General features: G+C 50.8%; 11 protein-coding genes across 11 annotated transcripts; 5 read left to right on the top strand and 6 right to left on the bottom strand.

Moving 5' to 3' along the window:
* On the bottom strand, positions 1-572 carry A1O9_05085 (cytochrome-b5 reductase; the record flags this gene model as incomplete). The annotated part of the gene is made up of 2 exons (XM_013407371.1): positions 1-301; positions 460-572. The coding sequence occupies 2 exons, from the start codon at positions 570-572 to the stop codon at positions 1-3; spliced, it is 414 nt and encodes a 137-aa protein (XP_013262825.1).
* Positions 573-1,478: 906 nt separating this feature from the next.
* On the top strand, positions 1,479-4,484 carry A1O9_05086 (uncharacterized protein; the record flags this gene model as incomplete). The annotated part of the gene is made up of 1 exon (XM_013407372.1): positions 1,479-4,484. One exon carries the CDS (start codon positions 1,479-1,481, stop codon positions 4,482-4,484), a length of 3,006 nt encoding a protein of 1,001 aa, XP_013262826.1.
* A 426-nt stretch (positions 4,485-4,910) lies between these two features.
* A1O9_05087 (uncharacterized protein) lies at positions 4,911-6,419 on the top strand (the record flags this gene model as incomplete). The annotated part of the gene is made up of 1 exon (XM_013407373.1): positions 4,911-6,419. One exon carries the CDS (start codon positions 4,911-4,913, stop codon positions 6,417-6,419), a length of 1,509 nt encoding a protein of 502 aa, XP_013262827.1.
* Positions 6,420-7,296: 877 nt separating this feature from the next.
* On the top strand, positions 7,297-7,605 carry A1O9_05088 (uncharacterized protein; the record flags this gene model as incomplete). The annotated part of the gene is made up of 1 exon (XM_013407374.1): positions 7,297-7,605. One exon carries the CDS (start codon positions 7,297-7,299, stop codon positions 7,603-7,605), a length of 309 nt encoding a protein of 102 aa, XP_013262828.1.
* A 1,129-nt stretch (positions 7,606-8,734) lies between these two features.
* On the bottom strand, positions 8,735-9,898 carry A1O9_05089 (uncharacterized protein; the record flags this gene model as incomplete). Its single annotated transcript, XM_013407375.1, has 1 exon — positions 8,735-9,898. The coding sequence occupies one exon, from the start codon at positions 9,896-9,898 to the stop codon at positions 8,735-8,737; it is 1,164 nt and encodes a 387-aa protein (XP_013262829.1).
* A 1,108-nt stretch (positions 9,899-11,006) lies between these two features.
* A1O9_05090 (uncharacterized protein) lies at positions 11,007-12,159 on the top strand (the record flags this gene model as incomplete). The annotated part of the gene is made up of 2 exons (XM_013407376.1): positions 11,007-11,130; positions 11,195-12,159. The coding sequence occupies 2 exons, from the start codon at positions 11,007-11,009 to the stop codon at positions 12,157-12,159; spliced, it is 1,089 nt and encodes a 362-aa protein (XP_013262830.1).
* Positions 12,160-12,318: 159 nt separating this feature from the next.
* A1O9_05091 (uncharacterized protein) lies at positions 12,319-13,758 on the bottom strand (the record flags this gene model as incomplete). Its single annotated transcript, XM_013407377.1, has 2 exons — positions 12,319-12,965; positions 13,089-13,758. The coding sequence occupies 2 exons, from the start codon at positions 13,756-13,758 to the stop codon at positions 12,319-12,321; spliced, it is 1,317 nt and encodes a 438-aa protein (XP_013262831.1).
* Positions 13,759-14,677: 919 nt separating this feature from the next.
* A1O9_05092 (NADPH2:quinone reductase) lies at positions 14,678-15,685 on the bottom strand (the record flags this gene model as incomplete). The annotated part of the gene is made up of 1 exon (XM_013407378.1): positions 14,678-15,685. One exon carries the CDS (start codon positions 15,683-15,685, stop codon positions 14,678-14,680), a length of 1,008 nt encoding a protein of 335 aa, XP_013262832.1.
* A 697-nt stretch (positions 15,686-16,382) lies between these two features.
* On the bottom strand, positions 16,383-18,305 carry A1O9_05093 (replication factor A1; the record flags this gene model as incomplete). The annotated part of the gene is made up of 3 exons (XM_013407379.1): positions 16,383-16,476; positions 16,528-17,961; positions 18,010-18,305. The coding sequence occupies 3 exons, from the start codon at positions 18,303-18,305 to the stop codon at positions 16,383-16,385; spliced, it is 1,824 nt and encodes a 607-aa protein (XP_013262833.1).
* Positions 18,306-18,993: 688 nt separating this feature from the next.
* Positions 18,994-19,557, bottom strand: A1O9_05094 (uncharacterized protein; the record flags this gene model as incomplete). The annotated part of the gene is made up of 2 exons (XM_013407380.1): positions 18,994-19,264; positions 19,313-19,557. The coding sequence occupies 2 exons, from the start codon at positions 19,555-19,557 to the stop codon at positions 18,994-18,996; spliced, it is 516 nt and encodes a 171-aa protein (XP_013262834.1).
* Positions 19,558-20,128: 571 nt separating this feature from the next.
* Positions 20,129-21,410, top strand: A1O9_05095 (uncharacterized protein; the record flags this gene model as incomplete). Its single annotated transcript, XM_013407381.1, has 5 exons — positions 20,129-20,262; positions 20,310-21,088; positions 21,153-21,204; positions 21,256-21,300; positions 21,353-21,410. The coding sequence occupies 5 exons, from the start codon at positions 20,129-20,131 to the stop codon at positions 21,408-21,410; spliced, it is 1,068 nt and encodes a 355-aa protein (XP_013262835.1).
* Between the last annotated feature and the right edge of the window lie 43 nt (positions 21,411-21,453).

Raw genomic sequence — 21,453 nt, forward strand, 5'->3', positions numbered from 1 at the left:
CTATTTTGCACCTTCACTTTGACCTTGGACGTAACCGTAAGCGAGGTATGCAACGGCGGCTCCAACGACGAGGACGGCGTAGAGGAGAATTCCAGAGCTAGTGTCAGCGCCACTCTTTCCAGGACCAGCAGCGATCTTGTCAGTGCCAGCAGCCTTGGGAGCAGGGTCACCAGCGACACGCTTCAGTGTTCCGACCAATAGACCGTCGAGGATCTCGCGAGCTTCATCGGAGTGACCAACATCTTCAAAGGCCTCGGTTGCGTCTTGACCGCCAACGTCTAGTAGAACTTCTTCACCACCACTGGGACAAATAGTTAGTAGGAAGTGACCTGTGGAGGGCAACGGTACTGATTGAGGGATTGAATGTGGGGCAGGTGACTGGTGGGACGGTAGAGACAGGTGTTTTGATAGCGGTGGTGTGAGATGGATGAAATGAGGGGGCATCAGATGTAGACGTACGGATGCTCATCAACAAACGATGAGGTATTGTAGACCTTATCATGGATGACCAGGTAGAGATCTTTCTTAGTTGAGTGCTTTTGCACCTCGGCATAGGTCAATTGCTGCGACATGTTGGAATTGATGAGAATGTGTGCGAAGAGTTGGGGTAATTGGTTTGGGAGAGCGTTGACGGTGTGGTGTGGAAGAAGTCTTCAGTTGTCAGAAGGAGACGGTGATGTTGGTAAAGTTGATCGGACAAAAGAATGAGGAGGGGACGTGGGAGGGAAATGGAATGAGATAGAAAGGTGAATCGCAGGTGAATGCGAACGAATAGTGGTGTTGCTGGTGGTAGCAGTGGTTTCTTACACAATTCTGAGACTGACAAAATTGTTCGGTTCGGGAAATCTTGGGGCTTTTGGCGCAGGTGGCAGGTGGCAGGAGGCAGGAGGCAGATGGCAGGTGCAGGCGCAGGCACGACACAGGCAGAAGATAGTGGTCCCTCGGGCTACGGCCCAGGGTCACGGGTAGATGTGGGTGGTCTTGTTGCTGTGGGTGTAGGTGTGGGTGTGGGTGTGGGTGTCGCAGTGCTGGGCGCTTTCGGCAGCACGAATCGGAGCAGCCCTAATTCAAAGGACTCTGGCCACGGCAACGGGAATCAATGCCCCAAATCGCCAATTCTCCCCGGCTTCCGGCTTGACAATGACTGATTCTCTTGAATCTGCTATTCTTTGCTGCTTGTTCCTCTTGCTGTTGCCGCTGTCCGCTGAATTATTCCGCTTTGTTCATCCGTCTCGCTCTCTGATCACCCCATTGCCCCGTCCTCGGATCTGCTCCTTCCATTCTCCATTCTCCATTCTCCCTTCTTATTCCGTCCTGTGCTCGGCCACACTTCGCACTTTCCTCTTTTTGGTTCTGGTCACGTGTTTTCGTGCCACTACCCCGCTTCTTGTCACCACTTGACAAGTTTGACCGCGCGATCATACCAAGTATGTACTGGCCGCCGTCAACACGTGTTGGCTTGTCCACACCCCGCAACGATGACTTCAAATATCGTCTACGATGGGGTTCAACGTGCGGGCCATGAACAGGAAGTAGCCAACACGCTATTTGGTGGCCAGAAGCTATGGTTTGCTCACACAGTTCCCCAACGAAAATGGCTGATCGAAAATGCCCAGAACAATGGTGCTGTCATTGTCGCCATGGACAAGGACGCCGATGTGAGGCTCGTTGATCACGCGAAAAAGAACAATGCCCCGGGTACGCACTCTTACAGATATATTGAAAATTCCATTCGAATGGGTGCCCGAGACAATCTGGCCGACCACGCGGTGGGTCTTGCCACACGTGTCTCCAGGCCTGTGGGTAGCACTACCACGGCCCCAAAACATGGGAGGACTCCCTTCACGAATGAAGACGACCAGCAATTATGGGATTGGGTCAGGCCTCTTGAGGAGAGAGGATATCAGTGGAAAGGCAATGAAATCTATAAACAACTGGAAAGTGTCAATCCCAGACATACCTTTCAGAGCTGGCGCGACAGGTATATCAAAATTACCCGATTCCAAAAGAGAACGACAAATCCAGTCGCCGCCGAGGAGACTCACCCAACTCCAGAGCCATCAACCTCTCAGATCGGTCGTTGTGCGCAGCAGCGGAAGCGAGCAAGACAAGACCTAGACGATCCCGAGGGAGGTGGGGATGAATCTCTGGCTCATGATACTCTCGACCCAACCAGTATCGGAGATGATCGACGTGTGAGAAGGTCCCATCAAAGTCCCAGTGACCCATTACATACTGTATCCTCACTCTCCAAAGAGAAAGATCTCAAGAGGAAAGACAGGTTAGAACGTCCAGCGAGCAAGATAAGACGAGAGATGCCTGTGGAACATCCAACCCCTAAGGAAACCTCCAGGATGAAAGACATGTCAGATCGAACTGGTATCGTGACTGGATGGGAAATTCCCCCTATCATCGCACTTGGAGCGGATCAACAGTCTTTTACCCTAGATGAAGCGAAGCAGCTATATGACCTTGTTCCCCAGCTCACCAACTTGAGTGCTGAGAATTTCGACGAAGCCTGGGACGCCGTGGCTGCTTCCCAAGACTGGGCAGGACATACTCCTCAGGAATGGAGATTTTACTTCGAAAACTTCGTGCTGCCTGAGTACTGCCGGAACAACAAGCTACCTATCACAGAGGCTGCTCCATATCTGATCCGAGAACGGCAACTGAGCACAAGCACTCCCAAGCCAAGAGCAGTAAAGAATCCTAGAACGGATGCTGACCAAGTACATGGCGACATGAAAGAGTGTGGCTTCTGCCACGAAGTAAAGTCAGCCAGATGGCACCTTGATCATAAAGGAAATCGCGTCTGTACTAAGTGTGCCATCTTCTTGAGAGTAGCAGGAGTTCCCAGACCGTCGACTTCCCAGGTCGAGGTAGTTGATGATTTGGAGGATGGGGATCTCTCAAGAAGTATCCGCACTCCTCAGACAAATACAACCATGCGCCCTATGACTGCACCAGCATCCGACTACGTGCACCGTGGGACTTCACCAATCACATCGAATCAGGATCTAGATGTATCTGAAAAAGGATCTCCTGAATTTGGCAAGCCGAAGTCGCCTGTATTTCGACCTGACTCTTCCTCGCTCGCTCGTGTCCCGGAGCCTAACGAGGCCAGAAAGCGAAGCACTGGGAACGGGAGCCAGTCACAATCAACATCGCAAGAGTCTACTAAGAGCGGTGCACAAGGACAAGGCACAAAGTTACATGCGCAGCCAGAATTATCAGAAGCCTCAACTGAACCTCAAGTTTTGCCTTCAAAAAATAGAACGAGAGATAAACGTAGGCTACCTGATGAGCCAGGAAATCTCGACATCCCAATCCAATCCTTGACGAGATCAGATCAGCTTCCTTCACAGCACCCTGCCAATACTAGAATGATGGGTTTTATCGAGAAAGATGAACCCGCTGTTCCACCACTGCTTGAGGCAGCGCCGCAGCAAGACAACCAGGAAATATTGCTATCAGAGTCTCTATCAAAAGACGATGAGGTGGATGGGTTTGTCACTCACCCAGCGCGCCGAGGGGCATCACAGGCATTAAGTCTAACAAAAGATCGGCATGAAGCTCAGACGAGTCCGCTCAGTGTTCATCTAATGAGCGACAACAGTTCCAGAAGGGCCTCAAGAGGATTGTCAGCGTCGCCCGAACCTCCAGCTCGCTCCACCACAGCTTATAGTGAAGATCCTCAGACAAGCACCAGGTTTGACAGGTTTGAGACCGCTCCGGAAACCCCCGACGGTTTCGATAGTGCGGTGGAAGAACAACAACCTGGTCCGAGTGCAAGTCTGGCGAAGTGCAAGGAGCGGCGGGCCTCGACACAAGCTCTTTTCAACGAGATCGGTGACAGCCTGGACGAGGCATATCTTGATTTTGAACTTCCAGAACCAGAGGGGGGTTGGCGAGAGGTTCTTGGCTATGATCCCGATCAGCTCGACCTTCATGAGCTGCATAACCAAGAACCTCGCCACCGGGAGATATCACGAAACAAGGTGAAAGGAAAAACAAAATCCAAAGAAGAACCTCAACACGATTCGGCATTGGCGGACCTCCGCCTGCCCTCTTCTCCCATTCAGAGGAGGCCTAAACCTGTGCCAACATCAACACAAGAATCTGGTGGACCTCAAACCTCGCGCTGGTTCGCTGAACAAGAGGCGATCCACACGAGCATCCACCGTCTCACATTAAAACCCATACTGTTCAAAGCCTTGGAAGCGACAAGCTTTGACTTTGATCTCGCGAGCGAAGTTGTAGGCATTGTTGTCAACCAAATACCTCCAAAGTACAGGCGGCGAGACAAATTCACACTAGGCCTGGAGGTCAGCATCCCGCCGAACTTACCCGGGGTATGGACAAACGAAGACGACAATCTGCTGTTGAGCCACGACTCTGAGGATTTGAAGACTGTCTGGAGAAAACATGGCGATGGCGCGTGTGATGCCCGGTTTGTCTTTCTGGATCAGTGGGTGGAAAGCTGAGGCCAGAGGACCGATTACATATGAATCTCGTAGTGCTCCATGAACTCTCTAGTGCTCATCTCACGTGCCCAGACTGCCCCTGTTTTAGCCTCAATGTCACGTGCCACTGGTGGAGGGTCAGTGATCCAACCATCTGGCTTGTAATTTTTCCTTCCTCCTCTTCCTCTCCTACCTACCACGAGTCTCTGGGACTTTGAATGGCACAACCGAATCCATCAGCAGATCCCGATCCTACGACAATCATGACAGCTCGTTCGATTATAGGGGTTTGATGATGCTATTGGTCATATTTAGGCAATATTTGCATCTCTGTCATTGATGATCATCGTTATGCTTCGCAACCGCCTTGGCACTGTCGGTTTGATGCTACCTCCCAGAATTGTGTATCGTTCACCCAGAACGTAACCACTTCTCACAATCTTGAAAATGGAGCCTGCGACTACAGAAACGAAGCTGGATCTCTCGGTCTCATCGATTCGCATTTTGACTTTGAATTGCTGGGGTCTCAAGTACATTTCCAAATTTCGATCTGAGCGACTGTCCGAAATAGGAAATCGGATTGCAACCATTTCACCACAGCTCGATATTGTTGGTCTACAAGAATGTTGGGCCTTTTCCGACTATCTCACAATCAGAAACCGCACTCGGTCTATACTTCCATATGGTAAATTTTACCACTCGGGGATATTTGGCGCAGGACTGGCGATCCTCAGTCGCTGGCCAATCAGAGAGTCATCTATGTATCGCTATCCTCTCAATGGTCGGCCAACTGCCTTTTTCAGAGGCGACTGGTTTGTTGGAAAGGGTGTTGCCTGTGCCAAGATAGCGCTACCTGATGGAGTGAATATTGAGGTGTTCAATACTCATCTTCATGCACCATATGAGAAAGAGCCGAACGATAGCTACATCTGTCATCGCACGGCCCAGGCATGGGAAATTGCCAAGCTGATGCGAGCTGCATCCGAACGGGGAAGCCTAGTGGTTGGATTAGGGGACTTCAATATGGTCCCTCTGAGCTTTGCGCATGTCCTCATCGAAAATCAAGGCCGCGTTCAAGATGTCTGGCGAGTCCTCAAGCCCGAAAGTAGCGTTGGTGCAAGTATCGACCCTCCCGAAAAGGAGAGAAGAAAACGAGTTGGAGAGGACGAAACTCCAACCGTCAACACAAGTCTCCAAGAGCATGGGCATACGTGCGACTCAGTACTGAATACCTGGCGATGGAACAAAGCAGACCAGGAGGCACTCGAAAAGGGCCGTGATCGAAAGATTCCAGGAACCGACCCTGATCCCAAAGCTAAGCGCTTGGATTATATCTTCTTCAGCGGAATCGGTAAAGGCTGGAACGTCAAAGATGTGCAAGTTGTCCTCACTGAACGGCATTCTACCCTACGATGTTCGCTGACTGATCATTTCGCCGTGCAAGCTACTTTGCTGAAAGGCCAGTCCTCTTCGTCGACCCCAGTAAGGATTGAAGTCCATGGGGCACTCAATAATTCAAGAAGTGAGGATCCCCTTTCTGAGGTGGCGAGCTTTGAGGACAAGGATTTTATTACGGCTGTGTCGAAGGTGCCAACACAATTCCAACTCGGAAAGGACTTCTATAACGATATTCTAGCCATGATTGATAAGTACGCACTACGGGAAAGAAAGCAACGACGATATCGACTAGTGCACTTCATTGGATCGGCATTGTTTTCGATTGGAAGTTTCATTGCCGTATGGTGGTCGCCCATAAACTTTGTGTCGTTCATTCTCATTCTTGTGAGCAGTCTAGGACTTATGGCTGGCACAGTGGATGGGTTGATCGGCGGCCTGTTTGTTGGATCTGAGTTGCGGGCCCTTGCCGAGTTTGAATGGGAGGTGCGGAACGCTCTCCAACTCACCGGTGGTCCAGTGCAGGAAGATCAAGCACTTCAGGACTGGTACGATAAATGAGATTGTCATCGCGGGCCGTCGAGATGTGAAGACAAGCCGAAGATGTAGAGTTGGTTTCGTCAACAAGCGCCCAGGTGATGAGGCGCTTAAATCAGTCATTGCGCTGGACGTCGTGGGCTGTGGGCCTATGGAAAGGCCCAGATATGGCCTTCAGATACATTGGAAGCATCAAGTCAGCCTCAGGGGAAGTTTAAACAAGATGCACAGTCAAGGGGAGAAATTGAATAATAATTACGGTGGTGGTTGTTTTGGTGGTGTTCATGTTGTGTTGTTCTCAGCTGAGGCGCTGCAAGGCAGGCGTTGGGATCACCACTCGAAACAGAAGGAGCGAAACAGGGCTCGAGTCAAAAGGTAGGCACCTCCCACCCTCCTCGATCGCGTCAACCTTTCCACCTTCAACTTCACCACCACAAGTCATCTTCCTTTCAAACTCGTCGTCACTTGGTCGCCTAGTGGTTATTGACCCTTTGATATTCTTTGAGAAGCTTGCGACAACTTGTTCACCAGGTATGTACACATATGTTCCCTCCGCGCATCGCATCGAGCTGCTTTGCTGGCCCGGTAGCTCCCCATCTTGGTTGCCTACCCAGCCTTTCACAACAACATGTTGTTATCATTCAAATGAATCATCTCTTGTCGCAAGAGAGTTATCTGCCACTCTCTTTTATCATATAAATGTTCAAGCGCTGCCCATTGAGTTGTGTTCATTATCTCACCGCCATCGCCTATCCTCAACCTGCCCCGCCTTTTCCACGTCAACAGCTTACTTCACCGAACAAACTAGCTGACATATCGAATCTATAGCCACCCACAGAGCTCTTTAACTTCCCTCTCTACATTCCAGACACCAGTCTCTATCATACACATCCAAAGCACAATGGCCCAAACACGTGGCGCAACCGGCAACTCCAAGCCACGCGTCTTCCCAACCATCTCCACCGAGCCTGTGCGCAAGCCCCGTACCACCACCGGCGTCAAGAAGACCAAAGCCACAGGCGTTACCAAGAAGCGCGCGCCGGCTACTCATCACAAGAGAACGCCATCGCTCAAGGACAAGGTTGTGGGTGTCGTTGAGAAAGTCGTTGGCTCTGCTGAGCACAAGCCTGGCAAGAAAGCAGCCGGCACCAAGAAGATGACAGGCACCGATGGCAAGAATAGCAAGTCAGCAAAGGTTAAGAAGATTTAAAGCGACGAGGTTTCTGTTTGGGGACAATGACGCGACGGATGTGTTCATGTTCTTTGGGCTGGGCGTGCATTTGTGTTGACTTATTACGAACTCTGCCTGGCACGCGCACAACAACACATACGGGCGGGTCTAAACAGGCTTGGAAGACGGACGAGGTTATGGACAGCCATGAATGGATCGATGGCTACGACTAGGACTAGGGTAGGGACGGCGGCGGAACGAGTCTTGGGGAACGAACACGTACTTGGGTATTTGCCATTGACGGTTTTGGTACAGTTTCCGCTATTGCACTTCCAATTACTACTCTATCAGTTTATGACAATCGTTGCAAAGTCTACTTGTCTTTTGCATGGATTTCTGGACAATGAACAAACGTACGCTTTCTTCTCTAACCCCATCCACTCGTGTTGGGTTTTGCCCACTTGACTTGATTTTTCTTGATCTCCCTTGCACAACGCCTTATCTTTAGGTATCTACGGGCATCTTGGAAGGGAGGGAAAGGAAACGAGACCGGAATATTGTATGGCTATCCCGAGTACTCCGTACCGGTTGCCTATACTAACTGAGGGAAATTGGATCTACTCGAGGGTTGACCTGCCTGGTTTGTTTGTGCTGTCAAGATTATGTATGCCTGGCCTGGGAGTGACCGTTGTGGTCTCGTGGCACGAGTCCAAATGCCACTACAGCGATTCACCCTGGTCTGGTCACGAGAGAGAGAGATTCTCTTCCGAGGATATAGGCAGAGGAAGCGGGTTTGGAGGGTTGAATTTGTTTGTCATTCGTGGTTCTATATAGATCGAGCACTTCGTGGTCTCATCTCAGGTCTCCAAATATGCGTTCCGATTCGATTCACACCAAGGCTGATGGGGCCCTTTCCCAGGTTCCTTCAAAGGTTGTCACGTTCCACACGTGGCTATTTTGCCGTTCCCCATACGCCGACTCCCGTCATGAGTTGATGTGTACAGTACAATTTTCGCTGATCATCCATCGTGTCATTTCCACTTCCATGCCTTTCCCAAGGGCTGCTTTTGAAGCCAGCTGGTGGTATAATATGCTCGTGCCCCCCATCCAAGTCGGTTTGCAATTTCGAGGAGAATAAAACAAGAATCATTCATTTGCACGTCGTTTCTCAGTCATCGAGACTGTCGCGCCTATCACGTCGATAGCCACCGCCGTTCTTATTCTGACCGCTCAGTCCAGGAAGAGGGTGGTGATAGCTCTTTGTGTTCTGACTCTGAACGTCAAAGTCCAATGGCTCGTTGAAGGCACCGGGCACAGTTCTAATTGGTCGCTGAGGGCTGGTGTTCTTATTGGGGGAATGATAGCGAGGTGGGCGGGCTGAGGTTGTGGTTTCGGCGGCGGCGGCAGTAGGCGGTGATCGCACACCGAAAGTCTCTTCGCCAAAAGAGAAATCACGGCGATTTTGGCGTTTCTCGGGCGAAGAATGGCGTGGAGGTGGGGGAGCATAGCTGTTGCTGTTGGTTTCGCTGCCTGTACGATCGGACTCTGTGTAATCAGTGCCATAATATTGACCATCAGAATCCTTATTGAGACCGCCGACACGGGCTGGCCTCTCATGTCGGTAGGCACGGACATCGTCATCATGACCTCCCTCCCAGGTGGCTTCGTTAGCTTCTCGTACCTTTCGCTCTTTGGCAGTTTCTTTCTTGAGCTTTCTTGACCGCTTCTCTTGAATGATAGGAGCTTCGGAGGAAAGATCTGTCATTGTTTCGGTCATGCCGTCGATCACGGTACCATCCACCGTGGCGAGGTCGTCTTTGTCGGAATATCCATCTCCGACCACACTGCCACCACCAAGTGCCGTGCTCTTGGTTGCGTTACTGAGAGTGGTACCATTGGGCCCTTTTCGACGCAAGACAGTGGATTTGTACTCATCCCAGTCTCCCTTTTGAAACTTGAATCCACCGTTCTTCGCCCAGAAAAAGAACCAGATGATTCCAACGACGAAAGCAACACCAATTAAGGCGAAAACGGCTTGGATGCCTTTCATATTGATGTCGTTAGGATCAACAGAGCCCGCACCTGGGTTCGTCTCCTTTGTTGGCTGAGTGTCTCTTGCAGTGAGAACTCTGAAAGTGTCCATAGGCGAGAGTATTGGAGATGCATCATCATTGCGTGGGAGGAGGGGATTGTCCAGTCCAAAATCAGATGCACTTCGCTTAACCATAGGCGAGTCTAACAGCTCACTGGGCTTGGAGGACCGAGAATCGAGTTCGAGAGAGGAGAAGATGAGGTCGGGAATATCGATCTTAGTGATCGATGTAGGTGCCATTATTGATGGAAGAGCCCCGAGGCTCACGGAGAGGAGCTTTGTTCAGCAGATGATCTTCTTGTGGGAAATGTGTCAAGCCCGGGCCGTCTGAAAGTGGAGGGACTTGTAGCTTGTATAATGTTTGAAGATGGTTAGATGGAGAAGAGCTAGAAGACGTTTGAGGGAACTCACTCTTGAATGGGGTGATCAATGGAATTGTAGGGTGGCTGGCAAGATGATCACCATTGCTGGTGGCTGGAGGAATGAGACTTGAGCTGTGAATTTACATGCAGTGACGTACAGGCACAACGGTCGCCAAGACTCGTCTTTTATTTACACTGCTGTATGTAGTATAGCTCCGCGCTAGTCAATTGCTACGACGACTGCATGGCCAAAGATGTCTATTCAACCACGGCTACTGCCAAAAGATGTTTAATCTTTGCTGTGTCCCACCCTTTTAGAGCATTGCAGAATTCTCACAGCCATTAGAAGCAAAGTATATTTCTGTAGTATCGCATTAAAATAAAGCAGCATGGCCTTGCCGGGCTGAGATATCTAGCCCACAAGGATTGTCCCCAAGTGTTGTTACATGAACATTTGGGTCCTCGTAGGTTCAAAGTCGATGCACCTGAGGCCTGATTCCTGCAATTTGCGGCCATGTACCTGATTCTTGGCAGCACTGACACCAACAGGGATATGACGGATAAGAGTGGGAATAAATACGGAGTACAAACATCTACTCAACAACATCATACATCATACATATCTATATACATCAATACATCTTGAACCCTTGGACTTTTTCCAAATTCTCCGAAACCCCAGCGTGAAAAAGTATGACAGCAACTTTCACTATGAGCAACCCACCTACAAGGCCCCTGTGGAGGGCTGCTCCACCCCCATCTCGCCATTGTGGGCCTGAACTCGTGTATGTTTCAGGCCAAATTCCTCGGCCTAGTCAAGAATGGCGTTGGCATTGGTGTGATCCGTCGCTCTCTCTTCACTGTTCTTGGGGCTGACCGTCCCTAGCGAAAAGACTCCATGTTCCATGAACCAATAAGTACTTTGAGTTGGCCACGCGGCCACGCACAGTTTCGTGGCCTCAACTTTCTGTCTGGTTGTCGTCCGCATGTCCAACGTGCTGAAATGGGTGTTGGCCTTGTCGCTGGCTCAATGGGTCGCTGCGCAATATCAAAATACCACTCTCTGCGGCCAGAGCGACTTCTATAACTCGACTCTCGTCCCCTACTCCTGTGCGTACCCCTCTGCAACCAAGGGCAAAGTCCTGGTGAAAGTTGCGCTGACTCAATCCTGCAGTTAACAACAATGCCTGGGGAGACAACGGTCAAGGCTACTCGTGCCTGCGCATTTACGACGATGATACCGCCTTTTCTGTCACGTATCAGTGGTCAGGAGACGCCTCCACGGTCAAAGGATTTCCATACATGAAAGCAGACCCCTCACGCCTACCGGTCCAGCTATGGAATGTTTCCTCCCTCGAATTCGCTGCGCAGTGGCGTACATATGTGAAAGGATCCGAGAACTGGTCAGAGGAAGAGCAGGCGATCGCCATGGACAATACAGGTCTACGAGTGAACGTTGCCGTCGATATGTTCCTCTCAGACAATGCAGAAAACTCCACGGGTCTAGGACCTCCGATTGAGATAATGATCTGGCAGTGGTTCACCCCTACCGTCCTGCCGTTGGGGCATGCCGAGTCCACCCCAGAGAAGGACACAGTCGAGATTGCAGGCACGAATTACAGCCTCTACCACGGCTGGAATCAACAGGGCCAACACGTATTCTCCTGGCTGCCCCACCAGAACCTGACAAGTCTCGACACCGACTATTCTCCTCTGTTGAGATACATATGGGAACAAGGTCTCCTTTCCGGTGCGCTGTACATGGGACAGCTGGAGTTCGGGACTGAGGTCATGCACGCTGGACAGGAAACCACTTTCGAAGCGCGGAATCTTACCTTGAAGATCACCAGAGACGGGGATCCAGATGCTCCTCCGAAACCAACCACGACAACTTCATCTGCAACAACGTCCAGAACCTCGGCTCCTCGTACATCGAGCTCAACTACTGTTTCCTCGACGACTAGTGCGACTATCACATCTGCCAGTGATGCTACCGGTGCGACTTCTACCGCCAATATTGCTCCATCTGTCTCGCCACTAGGGACATCTCGTGGAAATTCGGGGTTGTTCATCATTGCATTGTCTCTGGCTATTCTACCGCTGACAATGTTATATAAATTAATAGATAATGCATTATGAGCGATTTGAATATCATCTCATCATTGCCCTCTTGGGCCAAAGGGATATCATCTTCTTATGCCGAACATCTGTGGCCTTCATGTTGTGGACATCCGCACGATCCCCCCCCTCCCCCCCCCCCCCCCCAAAGCTAACACTATTTATCCCAAAAGCAGCTCATTAGACATGGACAGCTGGGCCCTCTCCATCAAAGAAGACCTCATCCAACAAACTCAACATGACTTGCATGCCCTGCCACTGCTCCTCCGCGGTGGCACGAATCTGGTCCGGGGGCAGCACGAAGCCAAAGTCGCCCGTATCGCGCAGCTCGATCGTATAGCTCCAATCCGCCTTGCCAGCGCCGTAGATGTAATCCACACTACTCCCCGTTGTAGCGTACAGCGTGCCACAGCTAGGCCCAAAGGTAAAAGTCACATTGTTCACCTCTCGAATCGTGTACGACACTAGCGCCGCCAGGTTGATATGCTGGCCCAGGTCGTCAGCGTACAGGGTGCAGTTGAACCCCCACGGCGCCAGGATATACTGCCCGTAGCTGTGCCAGTCGATGTACAGCTTGATGCCGCTCGTGTCGCGCAGCGTGTCCACGAGCTTCGTCAGCCCGCGGTTCTCCGGCGTGTCGCTCGGCGCCTCGCCCTTGTACACCTCCGAGCACGGGTTCGTGCTGGCGCCCTGCGGGTTGCTGTCCCACTCGTACGCCCAGTTGCGGTTGATGTCCCGCCCGAAACAGGATTGATTGGCTGGTGGTGGAGGCGGCGGTTGCCGGCTCTTGCGCCATAAGCGTTGCGTCGTTTGGGTATAGATGAAGCCTGCTTGTCGTGGGGTGTCAGCCTCGTTCTGCACCGCGAGGAGCAATATATATACATATACATATATAGATATGTATATACATATCAGAGATATCGGAGATATAAAATAAGGGTGCCACATACCATCGGGGTTGACAAACGGAATGACCCAGAAATCATAGTTGTCGACGAAATACTGCGTGACGTTGTCACCTCCGTTGTAACCCTGGATGAGGTTCAGCGTGAGGAACTCGATGACGGGCGCCGTGATCCACTCTCTAGCATGCACCGTGCCGTGCCAGAGCACCGCGGGCTTTCCAGGCCCGTTGCGGCCCCAGAAATGGAGGCCGAAGATGTCTCGACCCTCGTAGCTCGTTCCGCTGGAGATCAGCTCCGAGTTGTCCGGGAATGCGGCATGCAGGTCCTTGAAATACTGCACGTGCTCGTCGTAGGCATGGTAGCTGTCGTACCATGAGAGATCACCGACACCGATGTCGCGTTTCCATGTCGTTGGTACAGCGGATTCGGCTCGAATCGACTCGCCGAGATTGGAGTGCATGCAGTGCGAGTCGAGACCCAGGGCCTCAAAGGCGGAGAGCTGATCAGGGGGCAAGACGATATCGATGTGGCTAGCGACATCGTGGTTCCACTGCTCGAACGAGAGAGATGATAGTTTCTCCTGCACAGCCTTCAGATGTCTCCCGGTCTTGATGCGGAGAACCTGGTAGCCTTCATAGTCGACGAATGCTGTGTTTGTGACTGCGAGGCTGTGCGTGAGAGAGATAAATAACCATGTCAATGTGAGTATCTTCATAATGTCTTGTGTTGCCGAGGTCAAAATCAGAGGCACTCAGGAGTGCCCGACGTTGGCCGTGACGGTATCGAATATATATAACCACTAAACGTGGGCACCCCGGACGTTTCTGTGCCTGTGCCTATGGCTGGCTTTGCTGGCAGGGTGATTTCACTGACCTGCCTCCGACTGATCGGCCACAGTGTTATGCAATAGATTCAGAAGGTAGCACTGGAAGATCACCTGCCGATGTGCGTGTACAAGCCCACTTGAATACGGGAAGTAGGGCCTATCATTGAATCGTATACCTGTAGGAAGCCGAGTAAAGGACCCAAGTTAGGACGCACAGCCAGTGACAGGCAGACAACAATGTAGACAAGCAGTGGGCGGAGCAGAAGCCCTGGAGAAGCCCTTCTGGAGGTCTCTGACCTGGTGAAAGGTTGTGATATTCTCGACCGATGACGCCAGGCACAGCAACCAGGTTGCTATCCTCCTTCTGGATTCATTCTGGTCCAGCCATGGCGTTTTCTTGTCTTCCAATATAGCCTCTCGGCGTGCCTGCAGATCGAGGGGTCGCCAGCCTTACGTAGTCCTTGCAGGGCTATGGCAAACCAGGCGCCTCGGCCGCCTCCGGATGTTGAAGCCCATGTATGTACAAAGTATCCAGGATGGGGGCAGCTTGGTGCATACAAGCTGTTCCCTGTTTGGTGCTGAGCAGTAGCTCAAGATCATGGTTAGCACTGCAGAAAATAGGGTCTGCATGGATTATTTATGCTACATATGCATGCAACTTTAGGTGATCCGCCGTGGCTGAGTGGAGGGAGCGGGCGGAAAGACACCGACTGATGTTAGAGAGAGAATTCCTGTCTCATTTGAGAGAATAATTGCCTACAAAGCGTCACTTCAGAACGAGGATCTCTCTTCCAAGCTGTGTGTGCTCTCAGTAAACCGTCGCAATCAGCTTCCCTTTGGTCTGGTTCGACTCCAGCAGCTCATGGGCCGCCTGAATATCTTCCATTTTAAACACCTTCTCAACAATGACCTTGAACGAGCCATCGATGAACTTGGGCAGCGCGTGCTCCACCAATTGGTCCCTCAGTTTCCCTTGGTAGCCTTCATCGCGACTCCTGAGACTACTGCCCTCATAACGCAGTCTTTTCCTCAGGAAGCGACTGATATCCACGGGTTTCTGAACGACGCTCCCGCCCATGTTCCCCAGACTGACAATGTGTCCGTCCTTGGCCGCAGCCTCGAGGTTCTGATCAAAGTACGCTGCACCGATGAAGTCGACGATCAAATCAACGCCTTTGCCGTCGGTGTACTTGAGTAGCTCCTGCGCCCAGTCCCCTGTCTTGTAGTTGAACCCCTCGGTCGCGCCGAGAGACTTACAGAAGTCGATTTTCTCCTGGCTGCTCGCAGTCACGTACACGGCACTTGCGCCGTCTGCTCTCGCGAGCTGGATGCCAGAGATCGACACACTGCTCGCGCCCGCATGCCACAGCACACTCCTGCCAGGCTTGTAGTCACCGATGAGGTAGAGCGCCTGTGTTGCGGTGATCCACGTCTCTGGAATCCCCGCCGCCTCCTCCCAGCTGAGTTCCTTGGGCTTGTGGACAAGCATGTGCGTGCTGACCGCGATGTACTCGGCATAGGCGCCTCCATACGCCAGACCGAAGACTTCGTCGCCAACCTTGAAGCCCCGCTCAGGCTCGTTTCCGAACGACTCGATCGTGCCCGAGAATTCCACTCCGAGGGTCGACGGCGCCTGTGGCGGAAGTGGATAGTGTCCTTCCCGCTGCAAGAGATCCATGCGGTTCAGTCCAAATGCCTTTATCTTCACCAGTGCCTGGCTTCCTTTGGGCGTCGGCTTGGGCGTTTCCGAGTTGATGAAAAGCGCCGAGATGGGCCCTTTCCCACCCTTGATGTCGACTGCACGCATAGTAGCCATGGTTGAGTAGCCTGCTTTGAAGATTCTTCCCTGAGCCGGCTTGAGCCGTGCTGCCGTTCTGATAAATATATTCTTAGATGAATATCCCACCCTGGCCTCGCAGAAATATTGAGTAGCCGGGCGTTAGCCGTGAGATGTGAACGATTGGTAATAGTAGGGAGGCCTTGTGCATGTATTATTCTTGCCTTCTTTTCGTGCGAACCAGGCTGCTCCTTCGACGCTTTATCTGTTCAGAGGGGGCCGTGCCGGGGAAAGAAAGATGAATAAGCTTGTAACACATCTACGGCAAAGAGTCACTGGCAAACGTTTAAATAATCTTATGCACTCGGATTACCTCTGCTCGTCCAATGGTTCACACATCATGTCTTCCCCAATTGCCCATCGGATATCGGCAACTGCCCGCGATGACGCAATCTACAGACAGACCCATTCTCCATACTCGTCGATATGATATAGTACAGTGACAAAGCACAATTTCCTATCCCTTGACCATCCTGAGGTCGCATGAGAATGGCTTTCAATGTCGGCTGCGTAAATGTTCCAGCCCCCGTGGCTGCAATGGGCACGACGACGCCCTCATATACTTTGACAATAGCCTCATATCCGCGCTTGAATACTAACAGTACTTCGTCCTCGCACTCCTGGTACCCTGCCCTTTGGCGCCGCAGTATATTCCGATGTTGTCCCTGCTTCAACCTCAATCAATGTTATATTGCTTGATGAGGTCGATCAGCTTCTGTGACTCTGCTACATAATTCATAGGTGATGCCGAGGTGATTTGGTACCGTACTCTGGTTTCAAAGATTAGATGCGATCATGACATGGATTGGACGAAAACTTACCGCTGTTGCTCCTGGAAATTATCAAGTTTGGCCTTGCACTTCCAATTCCAGGTCTTGCAGATTGAATCAGAGATGATCTCAGCCAGTTTCTTCTCGTCAACTTCCTTGATTTCCATCAACTCATCCGCTGTCATGCCGATGATCTGTCTACCTGTCTCGTCAAAGCAACTGACCCATAGCTGACCAGTATGATCGCTAATATTGACCGACATGATGTATCGATATTCGGGCTTAGGATGAGTCTTGTCACATTTCTCACAGCGCCACTGTCCAGGGTCGATCTCGACGACTTTCTTGTTGCATCCTTCTGAAAGACATGCTGGGTAGCAAAAGTTGTCTTGCTTGATGTATTGTATGGATGCCTTGACGGAGAAGAAGTCTGGAGTCTCGGACATGCCAAGTTGCTCCTCTTTGATTTGAGAAATGGTCTTGAATGGGTCACGTCGAGAACCACCTGCAGAGACAGTCCCCTGAACATTGGCATGTGTGGCGAAATTGTTTGATTTTCCTTGGTCCTCATACCAACCTTTCAATTTGTGAGCCTCGGTCATGTCTGGATTTGCACTGACGGACCCGGAGCTGAGAAGACTCAAGCTACGGCCCCCGAAATCCGAAACCTTTACGCCTTTGAAAGCAACCACAGACTCGGGGGGAACATCAAAAGAAGCCGCAGTCTTTCCCCATATTGTGAGCCGTACGGAATAGCCAGTATTGTCGACCAGGGTAAGCTCCCGCTTATCATATGGCTTACTCGTGGTCTTAGAGATGATTTGAGAAGTCTCGCCAATGTCTTTTAGGACTCCGATGATGTCGATCGTTGTATCTTTCTCTACAGACTGTAGATCAGCGATGGTGGTGAAGTTGTACCGCACCTGAGGCACACCATCTTGTTCTTCAGCCTTTTCAACCTTTGTGTCTTTCTCGAAGTGCAATTCGTAGTCGTTGGGGAGATTGGAGAATTGTTTCTTTGCGAATGTAACTCGGCAAGGGCTTGTAATGTAGTAAACACTGTTTTCCTGGAACAAGTCATATAGTAGATCACATTGTTCGTTGAAACCCGTCGCACGGATTTCACTACTTTCATCGAGCAGGTTCACACTGAACAGTTTGCCTTCGCCGTTGCGATTATGCCACGTCTTGATGTCTGACTTGCTCGTGCATCGCGCTTTAATGGTCCATTTGTTGGAGTAAGGGGAAATGGCTTCGATGGGATAGATATTGGCATGTGCGGAGGATGATTGTTTCGCGTGCGTCGGCATGGCTCTGCTTTTGGGTTGCTCTTGCTTATTACCATAAAAGCCTTGGCTCGTGGCTGCACTGGGATTCGGCTTCTGGTCCTCCTCCTCAGGTTTGGTCTCGAAAGGTTTCGGTTCGCCGAGTTTCTCATGTTCGCCGTACTCTTCAAGTACTTTGATCTCGGTAACGATAAGAATTCTGCAATGGAAGTTAGAGATGACACAATCTTATGGGTACTGGGCTCACCGCTTGGCCTTGTAGTTGTTTGCATTGTACCCCAGCAACTGGACCAAAACTCCACGGCGAAGAATTTTCTCCTCCACAAGGTGATTCTGAGCGACTGCCAGCATCGTCTGAATATAATTCTTGGTATCACTGAAGATGACTCTGTGACGTTCTTGTCCACCAGGCTGGGGAGCAATGGGCTTAATCTGAACGCATTGCATTACAGGATGTTGAACTCGGTTTGGGCGATCGTCAAAAATGTCGGCGAGGGAGCCCGCATCGACGCGGGCCAAGGCTGAAGCAACACTGGAACCCATTTTTGCTCAATTGTTGAGAGGAAAAGGGTGTTAGCAATCAAGCGTGGTTGTTCAAGAAGAATTTACAGTAAGAGGCACTCCAACAACTTCGTGGCAACGAGGGGCTCTTGTTGCCTGCACGCGTTGCAACGCGTAAAGTGAATTCCTTGGCACAGCATTACATGGCTGAGTCATTCCTTGGAACTATCTTCAGCACGTGACTAGGACCTATCGCGCCTTACGAGTACGTCATCCCTCCATTTCGCCTATGGCTCAGCTGAGTTGCACGATTTGCGGGTGTATTATTGTGGATGCTCGCTGAGACTGGTAGCGCTTACAAAATAAGCACACGGCGAGTTCTCCGCTGAACGCCGAGTATGGGGATAATCGGAATTGCCTGGGGATCTCCCCCAGTCTAGTAGGTGAGAAGTCCTCGAAGTGTGTGTAGTTTCCTTGAGCAATCGCGCAGCGGTAAGAGACAGTTAGCATCGCCTCGATCGCTTGACCCGCTGCTAGGTCCCGGATCTCTCCGCACCTGGGCACTGTTCCCGTAAAGTCGTCCCAGGGAAATCAGCTGCTGCTTTAGCCCATGATATTGGTACTCATTGATTGTAATCTATTAATACAGTTTTGATTCGTGCCCTTCATGCACTTGTTTTTGCGACTTATCATCTCAAGCGTCTCCTGTTCGTTACTGGACTTATCCTCTTCATGGAGGTGGTTGGGCAGCGACCTCCCTCAAGCCGATGTGAGCTCTTAACATTTTCTTCTTCGCTGCCAAACTTACACCATGAACAGGTTGAAGACCCAGTTGTTGTAAGGTAGCATCCGTTTGCCGTCCGGTCATTTGCCCAAGTTCTATAGATGTAGCAGGGAATTCGTGAATGGTGGCACCGTTAGAGGGGTTGAGGAATGGCCAAAGAGGTTCCGATCGGCTTGCAACGTAGGCATTCTGAACTCGAGCTGTATTATTATGATTGCTATAGAATTAGTATAGTAATATTAGAATGATTGAGGGTTATACATACGATGTAGTCATCATAGTAATAAGATCTCGACGAGTATTTGCGATGTCTTGACGAGTGTCTTGATGCGTACTTGCGATGTCTTGACGAGTGTCTTGACGCGTACTTGCGATGTCTTGACGAATAGCTCGGAGCTCGGCTAAAATTTGTTGACCGTTGGTGATTGCAGGTAGATTTTGTGCTTTCTTGAGCTCATCACTAATGAGATTGAAGTCTGGCTGCGGACCGAGAGGGTTTCCGTCTGCCATCGTCGCGGTGGTGGTGGTGGTGGTGGTGGTGGTGGTGGTGGTGGTGGTGGTGGTGACGGTGTTTGTTTTTGTTCACGAAATGGCGAGGGGGAGAAACTGCTAAAAGTGGGACGCGACTTCACTTAATAGAAACCGCGTTGTTAGCATTGAGGGAAGAGCACCTCCAAAAGCGGCGGCACTGGCCGCCAGATTTGGCGAGAAATTTCTCTGCAACCTGCGTTTGAGCTGCAATTAAGCATCGATGCTGGCAGCCAGCCAACGACGAACGCGAAAATTACATCCGAATCGGGCCGTGAAGCTTTGGTCGTTGGTCGACTGTATCCGGGATCTTGCGAACGACGGTATTCACTAGCTGGCTTTAACGCGGCACAATGCCATACGCCATGTAGAATCTGTGTAGGAGACATTCCGAATATGGATCTAGATGAGGTCGTCCAGTGTTATCGGATGTATAAGTAAAGGAAGAGACCCAAGCTTGTTCGCAATGCTTTCAGAACCGTCAAGGCTCTCTAGGTCAACCAAATTCATATAGCACTTCTGAAAGTGAAGCATCTTTCAATCTGTTCCAACAATGGCACCAAGCACGATGAATGCAGTCGTATTCAAAGGAAAACTCAAAGTTGAAGTCGAACAGCGACCTGTACCTCAAATTCAAGAACCAACAGATGTCATCGTGAAGGTCCGCTATTCAGCATTATGTGGGAGGTTTGTCCCTTGGCTCTCCTCTAGCCAGAATCAAGACTGATCTTTAGTGAACTTCACGTGTTTCGAGGACATCAGGAGTCCCCCGATGGCTTCGTTATGGGACACGAGTTTACCGGCGAGGTAATCGAAATAGGCTCTGAGATCATCACTGTAGCCGTTGGTGATCACATCGTCGCGCCTTTCACCGTCACTTGCGGTAAATGCTTCTTTTGTCAACACGGATTTTCCTCCCGTTGCTCTAAGGGTAAGCTCTTCGGCACAGCAGCTCTGGATGGTGCTCAGGCAGAATATGTGCGCATCCCACTGGCCGACTCGACAGTTGTCAAGGCTCCGAAAGAGATTGACGAGAAGAAGCTGGTTCTTATGGCCGATATATTCCCTACCGGCTATTTCGCCGCGGCAAACGCCTTTAGCGGCATCTCCAAGCAAGTGGCAAGCGAAAGTGTGGTTGTACTCTTCGGGCTTGGTCCCGTGGGCATCTGTGCTTTAGTCAGTGCTTTAACTTACGAGCCGAAACATTTAATCGCAGTCGACAGCGTTCAAGACAGACTAGATCTTGCTGGACGATTAGGAGCCGAGCCCTGGAACTTCCAGACTCAGAAGGACGAGCTATTCACAAGAGTCAAGGAGTTGACTGAAGGTAGGGGTGCCGATGTTGTCATCGAAGTTGTTGGACATAGCTCTGCGTTGGAGATGGGCTTCGAACTCTTGAGGCCATGGGGGACAATCTCGAGCGTCGGCGTTCATAACGGCCCCATACCATGGAGCGGGAACCAAGCTTACGGCAAGAATCTGAGAATTCAGATGGGTCGATGCCCCGTCAGGAGTAGGAAGCCCTATCTCTCTGAGTCCGCACACAGAGAAAGGGCAGATTTGCTGACCATCAATAGGCATTTTTGGGGATGCCCTTAAACTTCTTGCTGAGAAACAGCACACTCTGGAGTAAGGAATTCTGTGAAAGTGCCAGTGACTCAGCGGTGCTAACAATCGTAGTTTCATGACTACCGACATTAGACCACTTTCCCAGGCAGTTACAGCGTAAGTTTTCATGGTTGAATTGACTAGATAAAAATATCTGACTGCAAATTAGTTACGACGACTTCAACCAGATGAAAACACAGAAAGTCATATTCGATGCGACCAAATAAATGTCAACCTCTTGTAGCTTTGGATTTTTAGGGTGCTGGCTTC

Source organism: Exophiala aquamarina (genome assembly GCF_000709125.1).
Source record: "Exophiala aquamarina CBS 119918 chromosome Unknown aczIA-supercont1.3, whole genome shotgun sequence".
In the NCBI taxonomy this organism is placed as follows: Eukaryota; Fungi; Ascomycota; class Eurotiomycetes; order Chaetothyriales; family Herpotrichiellaceae; genus Exophiala; species Exophiala aquamarina.